At 42.8% G+C, this 16,162-nt stretch overlaps 1 protein-coding gene and 1 long non-coding RNA gene across 3 annotated transcripts in view; one reads left to right on the top strand and one right to left on the bottom strand.

Annotated features, from left to right (window-relative positions):
* Positions 1–6,969, top strand: part of SEC24B (SEC24 homolog B, COPII coat complex component) — a 115,829-nt gene extending 108,860 nt beyond the window's left edge. For both annotated transcript variants that reach the window (XM_068281523.1, XM_068281531.1), the window contains 2 exons: positions 3,327–3,430; positions 6,090–6,969. In XM_068281523.1, coding sequence (XP_068137624.1) covers positions 3,327–3,430; positions 6,090–6,204 — 219 coding nt within the window. In that variant the 3' untranslated portion in view covers positions 6,205–6,969. The remainder of the gene's footprint in view (positions 1–3,326; positions 3,431–6,089) is intronic.
* The window catches only part of LOC137571852 (uncharacterized), an 80,641-nt gene that overhangs the window by 44,794 nt on the left and 19,685 nt on the right, over positions 1–16,162 (bottom strand). Inside the window, exon 2 of the long non-coding RNA XR_011031454.1 lies at positions 5,018–5,203. This is a non-coding gene — a long non-coding RNA (uncharacterized lncRNA). The remainder of the gene's footprint in view (positions 1–5,017; positions 5,204–16,162) is intronic.

The raw sequence follows: 16,162 nt of genomic DNA, 5'->3' as shown, positions 1-16,162 counted from the left end.
AAACGCTTGCGTTTTTGACCAATTTTGATGTGCGGTTTTTTTATGCGTTTTCGTTTTTCTGATTGGCAAGTGTTGTCTTGATGTTTGAAAATAGATCTTAGTGGTTAAATCAATACAAAACGCAAACGCATTTCTATGCGTTTTTCATGCGTTCCTAAACTTTACATTGAAACGCAAAACGCATCATAATCGCACAGACATGCGTTTGCGTTTTTTAAATAATCGGAACGCAGCAGTGGAAAAGGCCACCCAAGATTCTTATTTTAAACTGGCTGCACTTAAGAATCAGCAAACGCATGCGTTTTGCGTTTTTGGCAAAAACGCAGCTAGTGAAAAAGGGCCCTAAGTTGGCACTTAGACTCTATTGACAAGAGCTGATTGCAAGCTGTGGCTCCTAATTCTGGCAATTTGTTTTTTAAATAAGTGGTTGGGATGTTCTCTTGCTATCCTATTGGTCAACTAGAACCAAAATAAGCAGGGAATTTAAATTTGTCATTATTGAAGTAGTTGGGGATAGACGTTCAAGCTGTAACAAATACCTACTTGTAGCAGGTTTTCTTGTGTGTTTTTAGCAGGTTTTCTTGTAACTGAATTATTCTACAAATGGGATGAAGAAGCGTGATTCTAAGTCTTGCTTTTATCATCCTGCCTCTTTGGCTGTGAGTAGCAGGAACACGATAAATGTGGAGCATGGAAAAACGTGGACTGCAAGCTGAAAACATTATCGCACATAATCATTTCACTCCTGCCGCTGTAGAATTACAGCGTCCTGGCAGTTTTCCTTATCTAATTCTGATACTGGCAGTCAGATGTTCAGCCCCAGTAGCAATTTTCTCCCTTCCTTTCCTTTTAATTTCTCTCTGTGTGACTTGAAATGCAGAAGGGACTTTCACACCGAAAAGCAAAATGGGGCTCAAATACATGAGCACATTATGACTGCTAATGCAGCGTCATCTCCTTATGTTATTTGACGCGCACCTGAACTGAGTCGGAAATGGAAGCTGACATAATTCTTTCGTGTTTAACAATGTAGATTGCTTGCCTGTCCTTTTGAGCCTCTGTTTTTACTATGCTTAGCCATAGACCCTGGACAAGCATGCTATTTGGGTGTTTGACCGAAGACTGGATTAGCTGCATGCTTGTTTCAGTTGTGTGATCCAGATACTATTGCAGCCAAAGAGATCAGCAGGACTGCCAGGCAACTGGTATTGTTTAAAAGGGAATAAATATGGCAGCCACCATATCCCTTTCCGTTCAGGTGTCTTAAGTCCAGGCAAGTATGAAAAAGATCTTTATTTACCTTGACAAATCTGTTTTATTGGTACACATTTCAGTGGTAATGGAGCAGCCACAAACCTCTCCAACGGATACTACTTTGGAGATGTTACTCCAGCATCTGCCTATGTTCTGGGAATGGAACAGGGACTTCAGACTGTCACATACACTCAGTCACACCAAAAGTCCCTGATTGAAGTTGCTGAGTTCAGGTTCATTCAAGAAAAACTTGCTGTTCTCCATATGCACAGCTGCCACCATGCTTTACAATGTAACAGCAAGTCTGATGCTAATTACAACAGAGAGAAAATGTGTGCATCAAAGTGAACCTGATAAATCTGGCTTTGCAAATTTGGCCTATTGGCTAATCACGAGACATTGCTCATGCAAATATGCATTTGCTTTCGCATGCCTAAATATGCAGGTTCAAAAACCAAAAACCGCAAAACAATTGCCCTGCGGGAATTAGTTCATGCTACATAGCACTATCCAGGGGCGCCACGAGGAGGCTTCCCATTGCCCCCATACAACCGGGGGGCCGCGGGGGTCCCAGGCTCTCTCACCGCCTGGAACCCACACAGCGGCACCCCGGAGGTGGAGGCTGGGGGGTGCAGGCGATCTCCCCAGCGTGGCCAGCTCCGGGAAGAGCCGCCCGCACACACCTCCCAAGATTAAAAACAGGCACTTACCTTAACGTCCATTGCGTTCTGCTACATGCGCATGAACTGGGCGCGACACGCAATGGACGTTAAGGTAAGTGCCTGTTTTTAATCTTGGGAGGTGTGTGCGGGCGGCTGTTCCCGGCGCTGGCCGCGCTGGGGAGGTCGCCTGCACCCCCAGCCTTCCCCTCCAGGGTGCCGCTGTGTGGGTTCCAGGCGGTGAGAGAGCCTGGGACCCCCGCGGCCCCCCGGTTGTATGGGGGCAATGGGAAGCCTCCTCGTGGCGCCCCTGGATAGTGCTATGTAGCATGAATTAATTCCCGCAGGGCGATTGTTTTGCGGTTTTGGTTTTTGACCCTGCATATTTAGGCATGCGAAAGCAAATGCATATTTGCACGAGCAATGTCTCGTGATTAGCCAATAGGCCAAATTTGCAATGCCAGATTTGTCAGGTTCACTTGGTTGATGCACACATTTCCCCTCTGGTGTAATCAGCATAACAGCAAGTCTGACACCACTGTAGTAAATACAGCTGCGGTTATTTACTGGTGTCAGACGTCTGGAGGGTTGGGTCAGGTGGCAGTTTAGATGCTGAGAACTGGTGAAATTATAATGTAGAACTACTTTAATGCTTTACTATAGTTCATTTTTTAAGATTTTCATCTCTTCCAGCTGCCATAGAATTTTTCAGGAGGTACTAAAATAACACGTGTTTGGTTTCATAAATCCTCATTGTGGAGTGGAAGGAGTCTATCTTGTAGCAAGGTGACTTCGAGGACTAACCCAAGATAGCTGAAGCCGGAATAATTTGATCTGTTTGGATCCAAGAAGGATAACCTTCATCCCCTTACCGCGGGCATCTGAGAAGTTTCAAAGCTTCTCATTTAAATTGAAAGAGTGATTATTATCTTGAAATCTAAAATTTGTCCCATTTATTTGAACTAAACTGATTAGATCCGAACAGAGGCAAACTGATCCCATGTTAATTAATAGGATCCATTCACATTGCTCCGTTCCAATTGGGGAAGCTGCAATATACATGTAAGTGTTTGATCCATGCTCTGTGAACCGTCCCTAATGGTGGCCATACATGGTACAATTTTTTCATACAATTTTACCATTTCTATGTAGTATAAGGGTAAATTAAGTGAATATACTGATAGGATAATTTATGCAGTTCCCTTATATTACATAGAAATGGTAAGATTATATGAAAAAATTGTACCATGTATGGTCACCATAAGACTGATTACAGTTCTGACAACTTGTAGTAGACAGTAATAATAATACAATGTTATTTTCAGACTTTCAGCTCTGTTAACAGTTTACAGCATAATCCATACTAGTTGATTCTGTATCTCATTTCACATAATTCCTTCACTTTTCTTACAGAGCCAGCTACCTGAGTTGGACACACTGGCCTCAGAAAGAACAAGAAATTTTATTTCTTGGCTTAAACAGGATAGTCCATTAAACCCTGTTCTACATGTGTTGAAGTAAGTATTTTCAATCTCTACATGCCTTGTACCATTTTATATTTGATAACCTAAGTAATTATGTAAGTAAGTAGCGTTATTAAAGATGAGTGCACCATTCTGGTGGAAAATTAACTGCATCTTCACTCTTTTATAACTTACTTAAGTGGCAGTTGGTTGCGATCAGTCGGTAATTTGTGTTTGTACTCTTAGCATACAGGTCTGGGGGGGGGGGGGGGGGTATTCACATTAGGGATGTGTACTTGCGTTTTGCTGCTTAACTTCTTCCCGACCGCCTAACGCTGATAGGCATCGAGAAGGTGGCTCCCCCAGGAGCGGAGATTAGCAAGGATCCCGCACGCATCCCCGCTTTAATGAAGGAGCTCAGCTCCGTCAACAGTCTGCCAGCCGCGATCGTTGCTGGCAGACTGTAAAAAAATAATCTGTTGTACAGCGCTGTAATCTAGTGCAGTGCTGTACTTGGGACAGCCCTGTCACTTGGCTGTCCCCTGGATTGGGTCACTACACGGTCTACTCTCATAGGCTGATGCCTATAAGAAAGGATTGCCCTGATTGGACCTCAAGGAGGTGAATAGTCCTTTTTATTTAAAAAAAAATAAAAATAAAAAGCTCTGTTGGTGGGCAGATAAGGGGGGCAGATTCATTTGGGTTCTAAGTTGTATGGCTGTGCAGCACACTGTTAAAGACTCTGAAGCGAGTCTAAATTCACTATTTTAACATGCAGCCATGTAAAGAACTATAACATTTTTTAACATCGAGCCATGTAAAAAACGAGGGGTGTTTACCACAAATCCCCCCCCCCCCCTGCAAAATCCAAGACCAACTTGGTCGTAGATTTTGCTGCTCATGGAGGCATAGCCTTCGGCTGTAGCTCTGCCTTCAGGCGAGTCTGTCAGCGGCGGATCTCCGCCTCTCCCCCGCCCCTCTCAGTGAAGGAAGACTGAGAGGGGCGGGGGAGAGGCGGCGATCAGCGCTGATGGACGCGCTGAGAGGCAGGGCTGCGGCCATTAGCCCCGCCTCAACATGAAGCGCTCCCCGGACACCACGGAGGGGATTTGGTGGGTAAAGACCCCCCTGTTCTGCCGCGGGATAGCAGCGTTTTAGCAGGGGCAAACATGCCCCTGTTGAATATAAGGTGAAAAGCGAGTTTTAATCTCGCTTCAGATTCTCTTTAAGAATCTTCTTTTTTCCCCTCATCGTGCCTTGCATGAGAAATGAATTTTCAAACTCTATGAAGTCTGATCACAGCAGTATAAGCTCATTAGTATCCCCATTAGTTTAACAATGGGTATTGGTCCATTTGTGAAAATATTAATTTTTCAACACCATTTTTCATTCAATTCAAAGACAGAGAAATGATGCCCCCCACCCCCTCCAAATCTGAGGGACAAAGGACTTTTCCAACTCCATTTTCAAAAGGAACATTAAGTAAATAGATTGGGGGTGAAATATTGACGCCCCCCTTTATATAAGCTGACCAGCTATGCACACCCTCCTAGTGGTATCCTAACCAACGTTAAAAATATAAATACAAAACAGAAACACTGTTTTAAAAATCAGTCCATCAAAAATTAAACGCACACATACCTGCTTACTTTTTCCAAAAGTTAATCCAGTTCCAATAAGAGATTCCCATGATGCATCCATGTTGGTCATTAAGTCCAGGGATGTAATCTTCAAATTGTCTAGATCTCCAATCCTGTATGTGCCCGGGCAAGGAGCCACTCTGATCTTCTTAACATCTTGCTGACTAACGTTGGCAAGATCCAGCCCCTGGTAGTTGAAAGAGACAGTCAGCGCCATGGTAATTTGTATCTGCTAGTAGAATATTGGTAGAATTACTAAAATTTCACTAATGGGTAATAGGATAGTAGAATATCTGTAATTTTTAACAATATTATGCTATTGCTAAACCTGACCCTATCATCACTTGAACCCTCCTTCTATAAATGCCTAGCCCTAAACGAGCACTGTCCAACCCAGGCAGCAGTACAGCAGCTCCCTAGTTGTACCCACTTAATGTCTAGTGGGTTTTAGGAGGTAGTAAACTGTCACTAGGGTACAATTTTTAAGCTGTTTTGTAGACTCAATAAACCTTTATATTTATTCAGTTGTAGTGTGAGCGCTGCTCTGTGAGTTTCATATTTGGTTTATTATTATTATTTAGTATTTATATAGCACTGTTGTAGCAGCTTCCCACCTATTAGGTGGTATGATGGGGCATATTCATAGGGAGGTGCTTTATGCTGCTTTATTTGTACAAAGAAGATATTAGTAAGCAAGCTGTGTATCTGGAGATGCGTAGTGAGTACCCAAGCAGCATTCTGGCAGAAGCAGCATTTTTGGTCACTGGCTGAAGGGAATGACCCAGTTTAAACCATATGCTTTCCTGAAAAGGTGAGTCTTGATAGTTTCTTTTTTTGTTTAAAGATGTCAAGTGTTGAAAAGTTAGGAATGTGCTTTGAGAGGGAATTCCAGAGGAGAAAATAAGCTCATGAGAAGTCCTGCCTATGCAAGTGTGAGGAGGAGATTGCATAGTCATCCTCTTTCATGCTGTGAGTGTGCATCACAGGATACCAAACAGCAATATTGCAAATTATTTCTGTTGTGTGGTTTCCTATTTATTTGCACTAGTGATAACATCTCTGTTTCATTTTAGGGATGACAGTGCTGGGAAGACTGAATTCTTCCAGCATCTCATTGAAGATCGCTCAGAGGCTGCATTCTCCTATTATGAGTTTTTACTTCATGTTCAACAGCAAATATGCAAGTGAGATTGGCGGTACATGGAGCTGTTATCTAGAGACGACGTCCCAATCAATACAGAGCATTTTCTCTACGTTTTGGCACAGTCTCTACAGAAAGAACAAGATATGAAGGATGCTGAAGTACTTTGTCTTCAGTCTTTGATCTTTTTTGAAGGAGTGACACTTCAGACTCCATTTTAGGCTGGTGTATGTGTGTTCAGTTTCCGGTGCTGTGCTTATTTTATGTGACAGATGGCATATTCCATTTTTTTCTGATAGGACTTTTTCTTAAGAACATATAAATCTTCCAGACATGAAGAAATGCCAAAGACCAATGTTACACCCATGTTTATACTTACAATGTTGTAACGGACTCCTTTGTATGGCATTCTTGACCTGGAAGATTCTACCTGTTATATATCTCTATAGAAATAAAATATAATGTACATAGAATTTCATTTGTAAAGTATGTGTAAAAATGTAACTAAGAAATCTGGTTTACTAAAGAGTGATGCTGTTACGAATGTAGAGCCGTTCTATGGATGACTGAGGCCTGCTCGCTACCAACATTCAATGTTCATCCCATTTTTCTTTGCTACACTATTTTTGTGGATTAATTTATGGCTCACGTACTAATTAAACTTCATTTTGCTTGATCATGTGTTTTTATACTTCTGCAAGTGATGTCTGTTTTAGAAACAAATACTTTAACGTTCTTGACCCTTGGTTTACTGTAAATGTAACTTAATTCTTATTTTTCTCAATACCAGAAGTAAAATTTTCAAACTTAAACATGATTGTGTGATTTACTGGTATGTCTGCAATCAGAGGGAGTCTGATGTACGTGTCTTGAGCTGCTAGATCATTACATTCTGCTGCTTCTTAAAGGACAACTGAAGTGAGAAGTATGGAGGCTGTCATATTTATTTCCTTTTAAGCAATACCAGTTGCCTGGCAGCCCTGCTGGTTTGTTTGGCTGCAGTAATGACTGAAACACACAAGAAACAAGCATGCCGATAATCTTGTCAATCTGACAATAATGTCAGAAACACCTGATCTGCTGCATGCTTGTTCAGGGTATGTGGCTAAAAGTATTAGAGGCAGAGGATCAGCAGGGCTTCCAGGCAATTGGTATTGCTTAAGACGGAACAAATATGGCAGCCTCCATATGCCTCTCATTTCAGTTGTCCTTTAAAGAGACACTGAAGCGAGAATAAATCTCACTTCAGTGCTTATATTCAGCAGGGGCATGTGTGCCCCTGCTAAAACGCCGCTATCCCGCGGCTAAACAGGGGTACCTTACCCCCCCAAACCCACCCCTGCAAAATTTATGACCAATTTGGTCATAGATTTTGCTGCTGTTGAGACAGGGCTAACTGCTGCAGCCCTGCCTCTCAGCGCCGTCTATCAGCGGCGCATCGCCGCCTCTCCCCCGCCCCTCTCAGTGAAGGAAGACTGAGAGGGGCGGGGGAGAGGCGGAGATACACGCTGACAGTTGCGTGTAAGGCAGGGCTGCGGCCATTGGCCCTACCTCAATGCGGAAGAGATCCCCCGCTGCACGGAGGGGATTTGGGAGGTAAGGGATCCCCGTTTAGCCGCGGGATAGCGGCGGTTTAGCAGAGACACACATGCCCCTGCTGAATAGAATAAATCTCGCTTCAGTGTCTCTTTAAATGTGTGGTTTGTCTGTTGAGTTTTTATGTATTTTGAAGCTGAGCTGTGACAAGACACACAGCATTTATATAGCGTTTTTCTCCTGGCGTGCTCAAAGCACGTAGGGAGCACCCCACAAGCAACCAGGATCATTAGGGAACCTTGGCCAAAGACTCTTTACTGTATTACCTACTGGCTTGAGTCAGGATTCAAACTCTTGTCAAGGGCTCAAATCCTACATCAAAGGCAACAGCCTTACCGGTACACTATCCAGCTGTGAAAAGACATCATGGCTTCAATTCATCAAGCATTACCGCATTCGGTAATGCTGAAAACAGCTGAGTTAACGGAGCACTTAAGAAAATGTTAATTCATCAAAGCTGTTACCGAATGAGAAGCTGAAATGACAGAGCAATGAGATAAATTACCGACTTGTGCTCAACACATGTCAGCAAATGTCAGTAAATGTTAATTCATCAAGGTTCCCACATTCGCTAACACATTCGGTGTTTATCTCAAGCTCTCCCCTGTCGTTACAGGCTTCGAAAGCCTTCTGTGTGAATGTTTTCATGATTAACAGGAGCAGGCAGCCAATAGAAACAGCCCCTGTTCTCCTGCAAGTGCCGCTGATAGGTGCTGATAGGTCACAGGCTTCTTCACACAAGCTTTCAGACCCCCCAGGCAGTGAGCAGAGAAAAGGGGACAAAAGATATCCCCAGATGTCCTTAGGTCTTTTAACCCTTTGAGTCCCTGTTTGAATATGCAAAGATGCAAGTGGTGAAATCACCAAGCATGGCATTTGTAATGTCTCCAGGAAGTTTATCTACGTTGTGGCAAATAAGTAAAATGTTAAGAAACACTGATCTGATGGACAGATTCAGAGCAGCAGAGGCAGTATAAGTAACAGTAACTATAACATGTTTACATGTAAAGGGATGTCTGGATGCCTTCTATTGTTATCAGCTTGTAACAACACACAGACATTCCAAGCTGCTCTGCACCACTCTGCTGTTATCTAACAGCCTTTGATGAACTGAAGCTGTAGTACTTCGGTAACTTAACGAACCTCTACCACACATGTGAAAATATTGATGAATTAGCACAGTGAAGTGTAAAATACCGAATGCGGTATTTTAAGGACTGGGATTTTGTTATCGAACACCCTTTGATGAATTGAAGCCCATGTGTCTTATTAGATCTGGCCTGTTTGTTTTTATTTTTCCATGGAGAAAGTTATTTTAAAGGGACTCTGAGCACTTGTTAAAAATGAAATAGAGACTTACCTGGGGCTTCCTCCAGCCCAATGTAGGCTGTTACATCGGCCTGAAGTCGTCAGACCTGCTTTCTGCTTTGTCATTTTGCGACATCACGCCGGCCAGCTATGCGTCATAACGACGGCCGTCGTAAGTCCTGTGCATGCACGGTTCTCTAATATTGAACCGCGTATGCGCAGGACTCTCACACCTGCCAGCATGATGACGCATAGCTGGCCAGCGTGATGTTGCAGTCCTGACGACTTCAGGCAGACGTCATCCCATAACAGAGCCGGCAGCCAGGCCCGGGAGAGGAGCCAGGAGGATGCCAGGGGACCTTCAGGCATACGGTGGGCTAGAGGAAGCCCCAGGTAAGTCATGCTCAGGGTCCCTTTATGGCTGTAAATCTTTTTTTTATCCTGAGATGGATAGGGCTGGATTCTCACTGTGCGTGTTGCATAATGCACACGTTATAATGTGTGTAAACTACAATGGATATATACCAAATATATTAATTCAAAGCCTACATGCAGTGAGTTAGAATCACACGATCAGTTACAATGCAGAGATGCGAACAGGCCCATAGAATTAATTGTATGTGCAGTGAGTTGACATGCAGAATTTTTCTGCAACGCAACTGATGCAGTGTGACTGCACCCTAAAAAGATCCCCTCCCCACTAGTTAAAAAAATACTTATACATTTAATTAGCTGTAACTAATCTACTTCTCCATTGCACACCAAGCTAATTGACTTCCAGTTGTGTGTGATCAATTGTAACCACATTCATTAGTTAAAGGGAAAGGTGTATGGAAGCTGCCATATTTATTTCCTTTTAAACAAAACCAGTTGCCTGGCAACCTGCTGATCATTCAGTCATCAGTAGTGTCCGACTCACACTGTAATTAATTAATTTAAATACCTGTCTGTGGTACATATTGTACTGGCGCTCATTCAGTTTGGCATCTGGTGATGCTGATAGTAAAATATCAGTAATTGAAAGATCATTTTATTATCTGTCATGGCTATACAATACTGAGACTAAACTATGTAGAAGCTGAATGCTGGATCTCAGCTACTATACAGGGAGTGCAAAATTATTAGGCAAATGAGTATTTTGAGCACATCATCCTCTTTATGCATGTTGTCTTATTCCAAGCTGTATAGGCTCGAAAGCCTACTACCAATTAAGCATATTAGGTGATGTGCATCTCTGTAATGAGAAGGAGTGTAGTCTAATGACATCAACACCCTATATCAGGTGTGCATAATTAGGCAACCTCCTTTCCTTTGGCAAAATGGGTCAAAAGAAGGACTTGACAGGCTCAGAAAAGGCAAAAATAGTGAGATATCTTGCAGAGGGATGCAGCACTTAAAATTGCAAAGCTTCTGAAGCGTGATCATCGAACAATCAAGCGTTTCATTCAAAATAGTCAACAGGGTCGCAAGAAGCGTGTGGAAAAACCAAGGCACAAAATAACTGCCCATGAACTGAGAAAAGTCAAGCATGCAGCTGCCAAGATGCCACTTGCCACCAGTTTGGCCATATTTCAGAGCTGCAACATCACTGGAGTGCCCAAAAGCACAAGGTGTGCAATACTCAGAGACATGGCCAAGGTAAGAAAGGCTGAAAGACGACCACCACTGAACAAGACACACAAGGTGAAACGTCAACACTGGGCCAAGAAATATCTCAAGACTAATTTTTCTAAGGTTTTATGGACTGATGAAATGAGAGTGAGTCTTGATGGGCCAGATGGATGGGCCCGTGGCTGGATTGGTAAAGGGCAGAGAGCTCCAGTCCGACTCAGACGCCAGCAAGGTGGAGGTGGAGTACTGGTTTGGGCTGGTATCATCAAAGATGAGCTTGTGGGGCCTTTTTGGGTTGAGGACTGAGTCAAGCTTAACTCCCAGTCCTACTGCCAGTTTCTGGAAGACACCTTCTTCAAGCAGTGGTACAGGAAAAAGTCTGCATCCTATAAGAAAAACATGATTTTCATGCATGACAATGCTCCATCACACGCGTCCAAGTACTCCACAGCGTGGCTGGCAAGAAAGGGTATAAAAGAAGAAAAACTAATGACATGGCCTCCTTGTTCACCTGATCTGAACCCCATTGAGAACCTGTGGTCCATCATAAAATGTGAGATTCACAAGGAGGGAAAACCGTACACCTCTCTGAACAGAGTCTGGGAGGCTGTGGTTGCTGCTGCACACAATGTTGATGGTGAACAGATCAAAACACTGACAGAATCCATGGATGGCAGGCTTTTGAGTGTCCTTGCAAAGAAAGGTGGCTATATTGGTCACTGATTTGTGGTCACTTCTACGACAGTGGGAGGGACGAGTACCTAACAAGTTGCATGCAAGCTGTTAGAGGAAACCAACATCCTCCAAGCGGTAGACAGGTCATGTGTGTGCTCAGTGTGTATTTTATCCCACCAGTGGGGCTTGCACACTTTTGCAGGTAAGCATTCATCTGTTTTTAAGTAGCGCTGCTCAGCTCTTTACTATGTTTCAATTTATTTCCGGCCAGCTGCTCCCACTTAACAGTTTTGCTTTTGGTGTATATGCAGAGCTTCTGTTTGGTTCAAGGTGCGTTTGCAGTCTCTGGGGGGGCTCAGCGCATCTCTGAGTTGAAGCCAATCGGTGGCGGCCTGGTGATGCGCTGATCCCACTTTTTTTACGCAATTTTCAATTTTACTTGGTAGCGCGCCCAGGCTATGCATATGCATAGGTATAATTTAGTTAGTGTTAGGTCCCCTCCCATGGAGGAAAGACTTCTACGACAGTGGGAGGGACGAGTACCTAACAAGTTGCATGCAAGCTGTTAGAGGAAACCAACATCCTCCAAGCGGTAGACAGGTCATGTGTGTGCTCAGTGTGTATTTTATCCCACCAGTGGGGCTTGCACACTTTTGCAGGTAAGCATTCATCTGTTTTTAAGTAGCGCTGCTCAGCTCTTTACTGATTTGTTTTTGTTTTGTTTTTGAATGTCTGAAATGTATATTTGTGAATGTTGAGATGTTATATTGGTTTCACTGGTAAAAAATAAATAATTGGAATAGGTATATATTTGTTTTTTAAGTTGCCTAATAATTATGCACAGTAATAGTCACCTGCACACACAGATATCCCCCCTAAAATAGCTAAAACTAAAAACAAACTAAAAACTACTTCCAAAAATATTCAGCTTTGATATTAATGAGTTTTTTGGGTTGATTGAGAACATGGTTGTTGTTCAATAATAAAATTATTTCTCAAAAATACAACTTGCCTAATAATTCTGCACTCCCTGTATAGCTAAGCTCTGGTACCCAATATAACTTCTCAGCCATAATAGCCGCATGTGATGCCCAATCCATACACCCAGGCAGCCATAACTGCAAAATTTGCATTGCGGTCAATGCTGAGCCCTGGCTGAGTTCTGTAGCTTCATTTTTGCTAAGGCAATGGTGCAATATTCCTAAACCTCCCTAGCGTTCTGATTACCCACGGCCGCAGGTGTTTTTTTGCAGCTATTTTTTTCTTTTTTGTCATGTAGCTAGCCTAGCGCTAGCTGCATGATTCCCCCCTCCCTGCTTGTTCCCTTCCGATCCGATCATGCCCATCAGGAAATCCTGTTCTGAATGGGATTTCCTTGAGGGCTTCCCCCATCGACGAACGGATTGACGTCAGACGTCATAGGGAGTCCCGATCCACCCCATAGCGCAGCCTGGTGGCGATTGGCCAGGCTGTGCAATGGGTATGCGGGGGGGGGGGGGCCTGTATCGCGGCGGATCAGCGCCGAGCAGTAAGATACGCAGCTAGCAAAGTGCATAAATTTTTATCTAAATTGGCCCACCAGGGCCTGAGAAATCCACCGAGCTGAGCTTGTCCGTAACGCCCAGCAGGTTAAGAGAAATCAGTCCACGCTGTTCTCCATATCCCATCATCACCCACTCATAAAGTAGTCAGAGGAACTGAGAGAGGGCAGCAGCTACTCTGTATGAGAACAGAACACCTGACTTCTTCCTCTTCTGAAACATTCAGGCTGGTTTCACACTGGGGCATTGCAATTATAATGCACATTAAACTCAACCAAAAATAGCATTTGTGGTAGTGTGCAATGTAATTCGCACAAATAAGCTATTAAACAATATACACCTTCACTGACCAACATTGGGCATGATTCACAAAGTTTTTTTCACCTGTTTACACCTTATCTAAGTTACATTTTTAAGCTCCCAAAGAGAAAAATATAATATAATTAAGGTAAGAAAAGTAATACTGAAATGAAGTTAATCAGGAACAACTTACTTTGAGTGATTATTTTGCTCGTAAACATGCTGAAAGGGTATTTTTATCACTTAGGGGATAAATAGGTCATTTATGAGAAATTTTGTGAATAGAGCCTATTGTGTGCGTCAATGTGTGCGATTCTAGCAATGCAGTTCATGTTATGCGTTATAGCAATCTGTTGTAGCACAGATGAACTGTTCATATACTTTAAATTGCACCATGTTATGGTGTGCAAAATGATGTCCATTACAAATGTTAGTGTACAAATGCCCTAACTCTTTGTGGCCGGCGCTGCAGCATATAGTTTAGAGTCGCATTTAGAGTCTGCAGTGCACTCATAGGTAGTTGATCTTTTAGCAACACAGAGCGTTGCTGGAGAATGATACCTGCTCTCTGGTGGAAACACCCACTCAGCTGCCAGCTCCATGCTTGCAGGAGGAATCTCTAGGTAATGTGACTGACTTTTCCAAAACAAACTTCTCTGGATGAGCTGCATCGAATATGAAAATCGTTGCAATGAATGTCATGGTCCCTTAATCACCTTCACGAACTTCAAGTACACCCAAACTGAGGGGGATATTTTAAACAATTCCAGTTGCCTGATGGTCCTGCAGATATCTTTGGCTGCAGTAGTATCTGAATCACACACCTGAAACAAGCCATGTGGCTAATCCAGTCAGACTTCAGTCAGATCACCTGATCTGCTGTGTGCTTGTTCAGGTTCTGTGGTTAATTAGAGGCAGAGGATCAGTAGGACAGTCAGGCATTTTGCATTATTTAAAAAGGGAATGTGTCAATTTCCATATCCCTCTCTGGTAAGGACTACTTTAAAGGAAAACACGCCATAAGTAGAATATGGTAGGTCTACTTGCCTGGCTGTCATGCTGATCCTTGGCATCTAATTCCTTCAGTTTAAGTTCTGTACTCAGATTGAGATTGGATGGTCTGAATCTGCAGAGTATTTGCTTGTTCCATCCAGAGAGGGTTTGGAAAATTAAAGGGAACCTAAACTGAGAAGGATATGGATTTTTCCTCTTTAATACCAGTTGCCTGACTCCCCTGCTGATCCTGTGTCTCTAATAGTTTTAGCCACAGCCCCTCAACAAGCATGCAGATCAGGTGCTCTGACTGAAGTCAGATTGGAATAGCTGCATGCTTTTTTCAGGTGTGTGATTCAGCCACTACTGCAGACAAAGATATCAGCAGGACTGCCAGGCAACTGGTATTGATTAAAAGGAATCCTCAATATCACTCTTTAAAGGGAACCTGAACTGAGTAAAATTATTTAAAATAAACACATAATGTAGCTGCAAATGAATATTACATACTTACCTTGCCATCGGTTCCTCTCAGAAGCTCACCATTTTCTTCTTACAGTGATCCCTTCCAGTTCTGACAATATTTTGTCAGAACTGAAATATACCAGTTGCTGTCAGTTATACATCAGCAGCTGTCAGTTACAACTGAGTGTGCAAAGTAATGTCCATGTTACTCTATGGCTCAAATGGGCAATAACAGTTTAACAGTATGCTGACCAGGAAGCTGTTATGGGGTAATGGCCATTTTCAAAATGGAGGACAGAAAATTCCATCGATCACCGTAGACAAATGGGACACAGGAGAGGAGAAATAGATTGATGAGCAGACTACATGGGAGTTAAGTATGACCAGTGTATGTTTATTTTGACTTTTTCTTTTCAGTTCAGGTTCTCTTTAAGTTCCCTTTAAGCGTTGGCCATTTAATCTGTGTGTAATTCAAAAAGAGCTGGAACTAAATGATCACTAATAAGCTAAGCAAGTGGCATTTGTACAAAATGAAAATTAAGGTGGCAGGGTCCATGTTTCTCTTGCTGTGGTTCTGATTAGTAGGATCCAGAATCCCAGTTCACATTGCTGCATTTCTAATACATAAAACCTCTGAGGCGGTAGCTTATAAAGAAAACCTATTCAGTCCTGATGATTGTTTTGCTACTCAAAATGACTACTAATCATAATTACAAAATGTTAATAGACTGGAGAGCCTGTGACCGTAAACCTGCTATTTCTCATGTTAAACCCTGCCCTAGAGGTGTGATCACCACCCATCCTCACCTTGCTCTATTCATTTTGGTTCATCCCACCCTATTCCCAGGGATGGAGATGGATCAAAAAATGAGTGGATATAGGTGGAGTTTTGCCACCACACACTGTTCTCTTCCACTCAGTAGGATTGTAGCGGTATACCGTGGTATCATTGTGCATGGTAATCATACCATGCTCCTGGAGTCAGAAGCATAGTATGATTACCACGGTATACCGCTGCAACCCTACCACCCAGTAGCACAGTAGAAACAGGTTGACATCAGAAATGCAAGCTCCTGTTAGAAAACAGTTAACATTCCTTTGCTGAAAGCCAGCTATAACCCCCTTCCTCCGCTAGGCAACTAACTACTATAAGCATAATCCCTTCCAGCTATTTACCCTTTAACCACTTAAGGACTGCAGTCATAAAACCCCGGACCAGAGCCTTTTTTTCCATTCGGACCACTGCAGCTTTCACGGTTTATTGCTCAGTCATACAACCTACCACCTAAATGAATTCTACCTCCTTTTCTTGTCACTAATACAGCTTTCTTTCGGTGCTATTTGATTGCTGCTGCAAGTTTTAGTTTTTATTATATTCATCAAAAAAGACATGAATTTTGTCAAAAAAATGACTTTTTTAACTTTCTGTGCTGACATTTTTCAAATAAAGTAAAATTTCCTATACATTTGAGCGCGAAAGTTATTCTGCTACATGTCTTTGATAAAAAAAAACCCA

Source organism: Hyperolius riggenbachi, chromosome 1 (genome assembly GCF_040937935.1).
Source record: "Hyperolius riggenbachi isolate aHypRig1 chromosome 1, aHypRig1.pri, whole genome shotgun sequence".
Taxonomy (NCBI): domain Eukaryota; kingdom Metazoa; phylum Chordata; class Amphibia; order Anura; family Hyperoliidae; genus Hyperolius; species Hyperolius riggenbachi.
The sequence above is the reverse complement of the archived record's forward strand: the minus strand, read 5'-3'. Positions and strand labels throughout refer to the sequence as shown.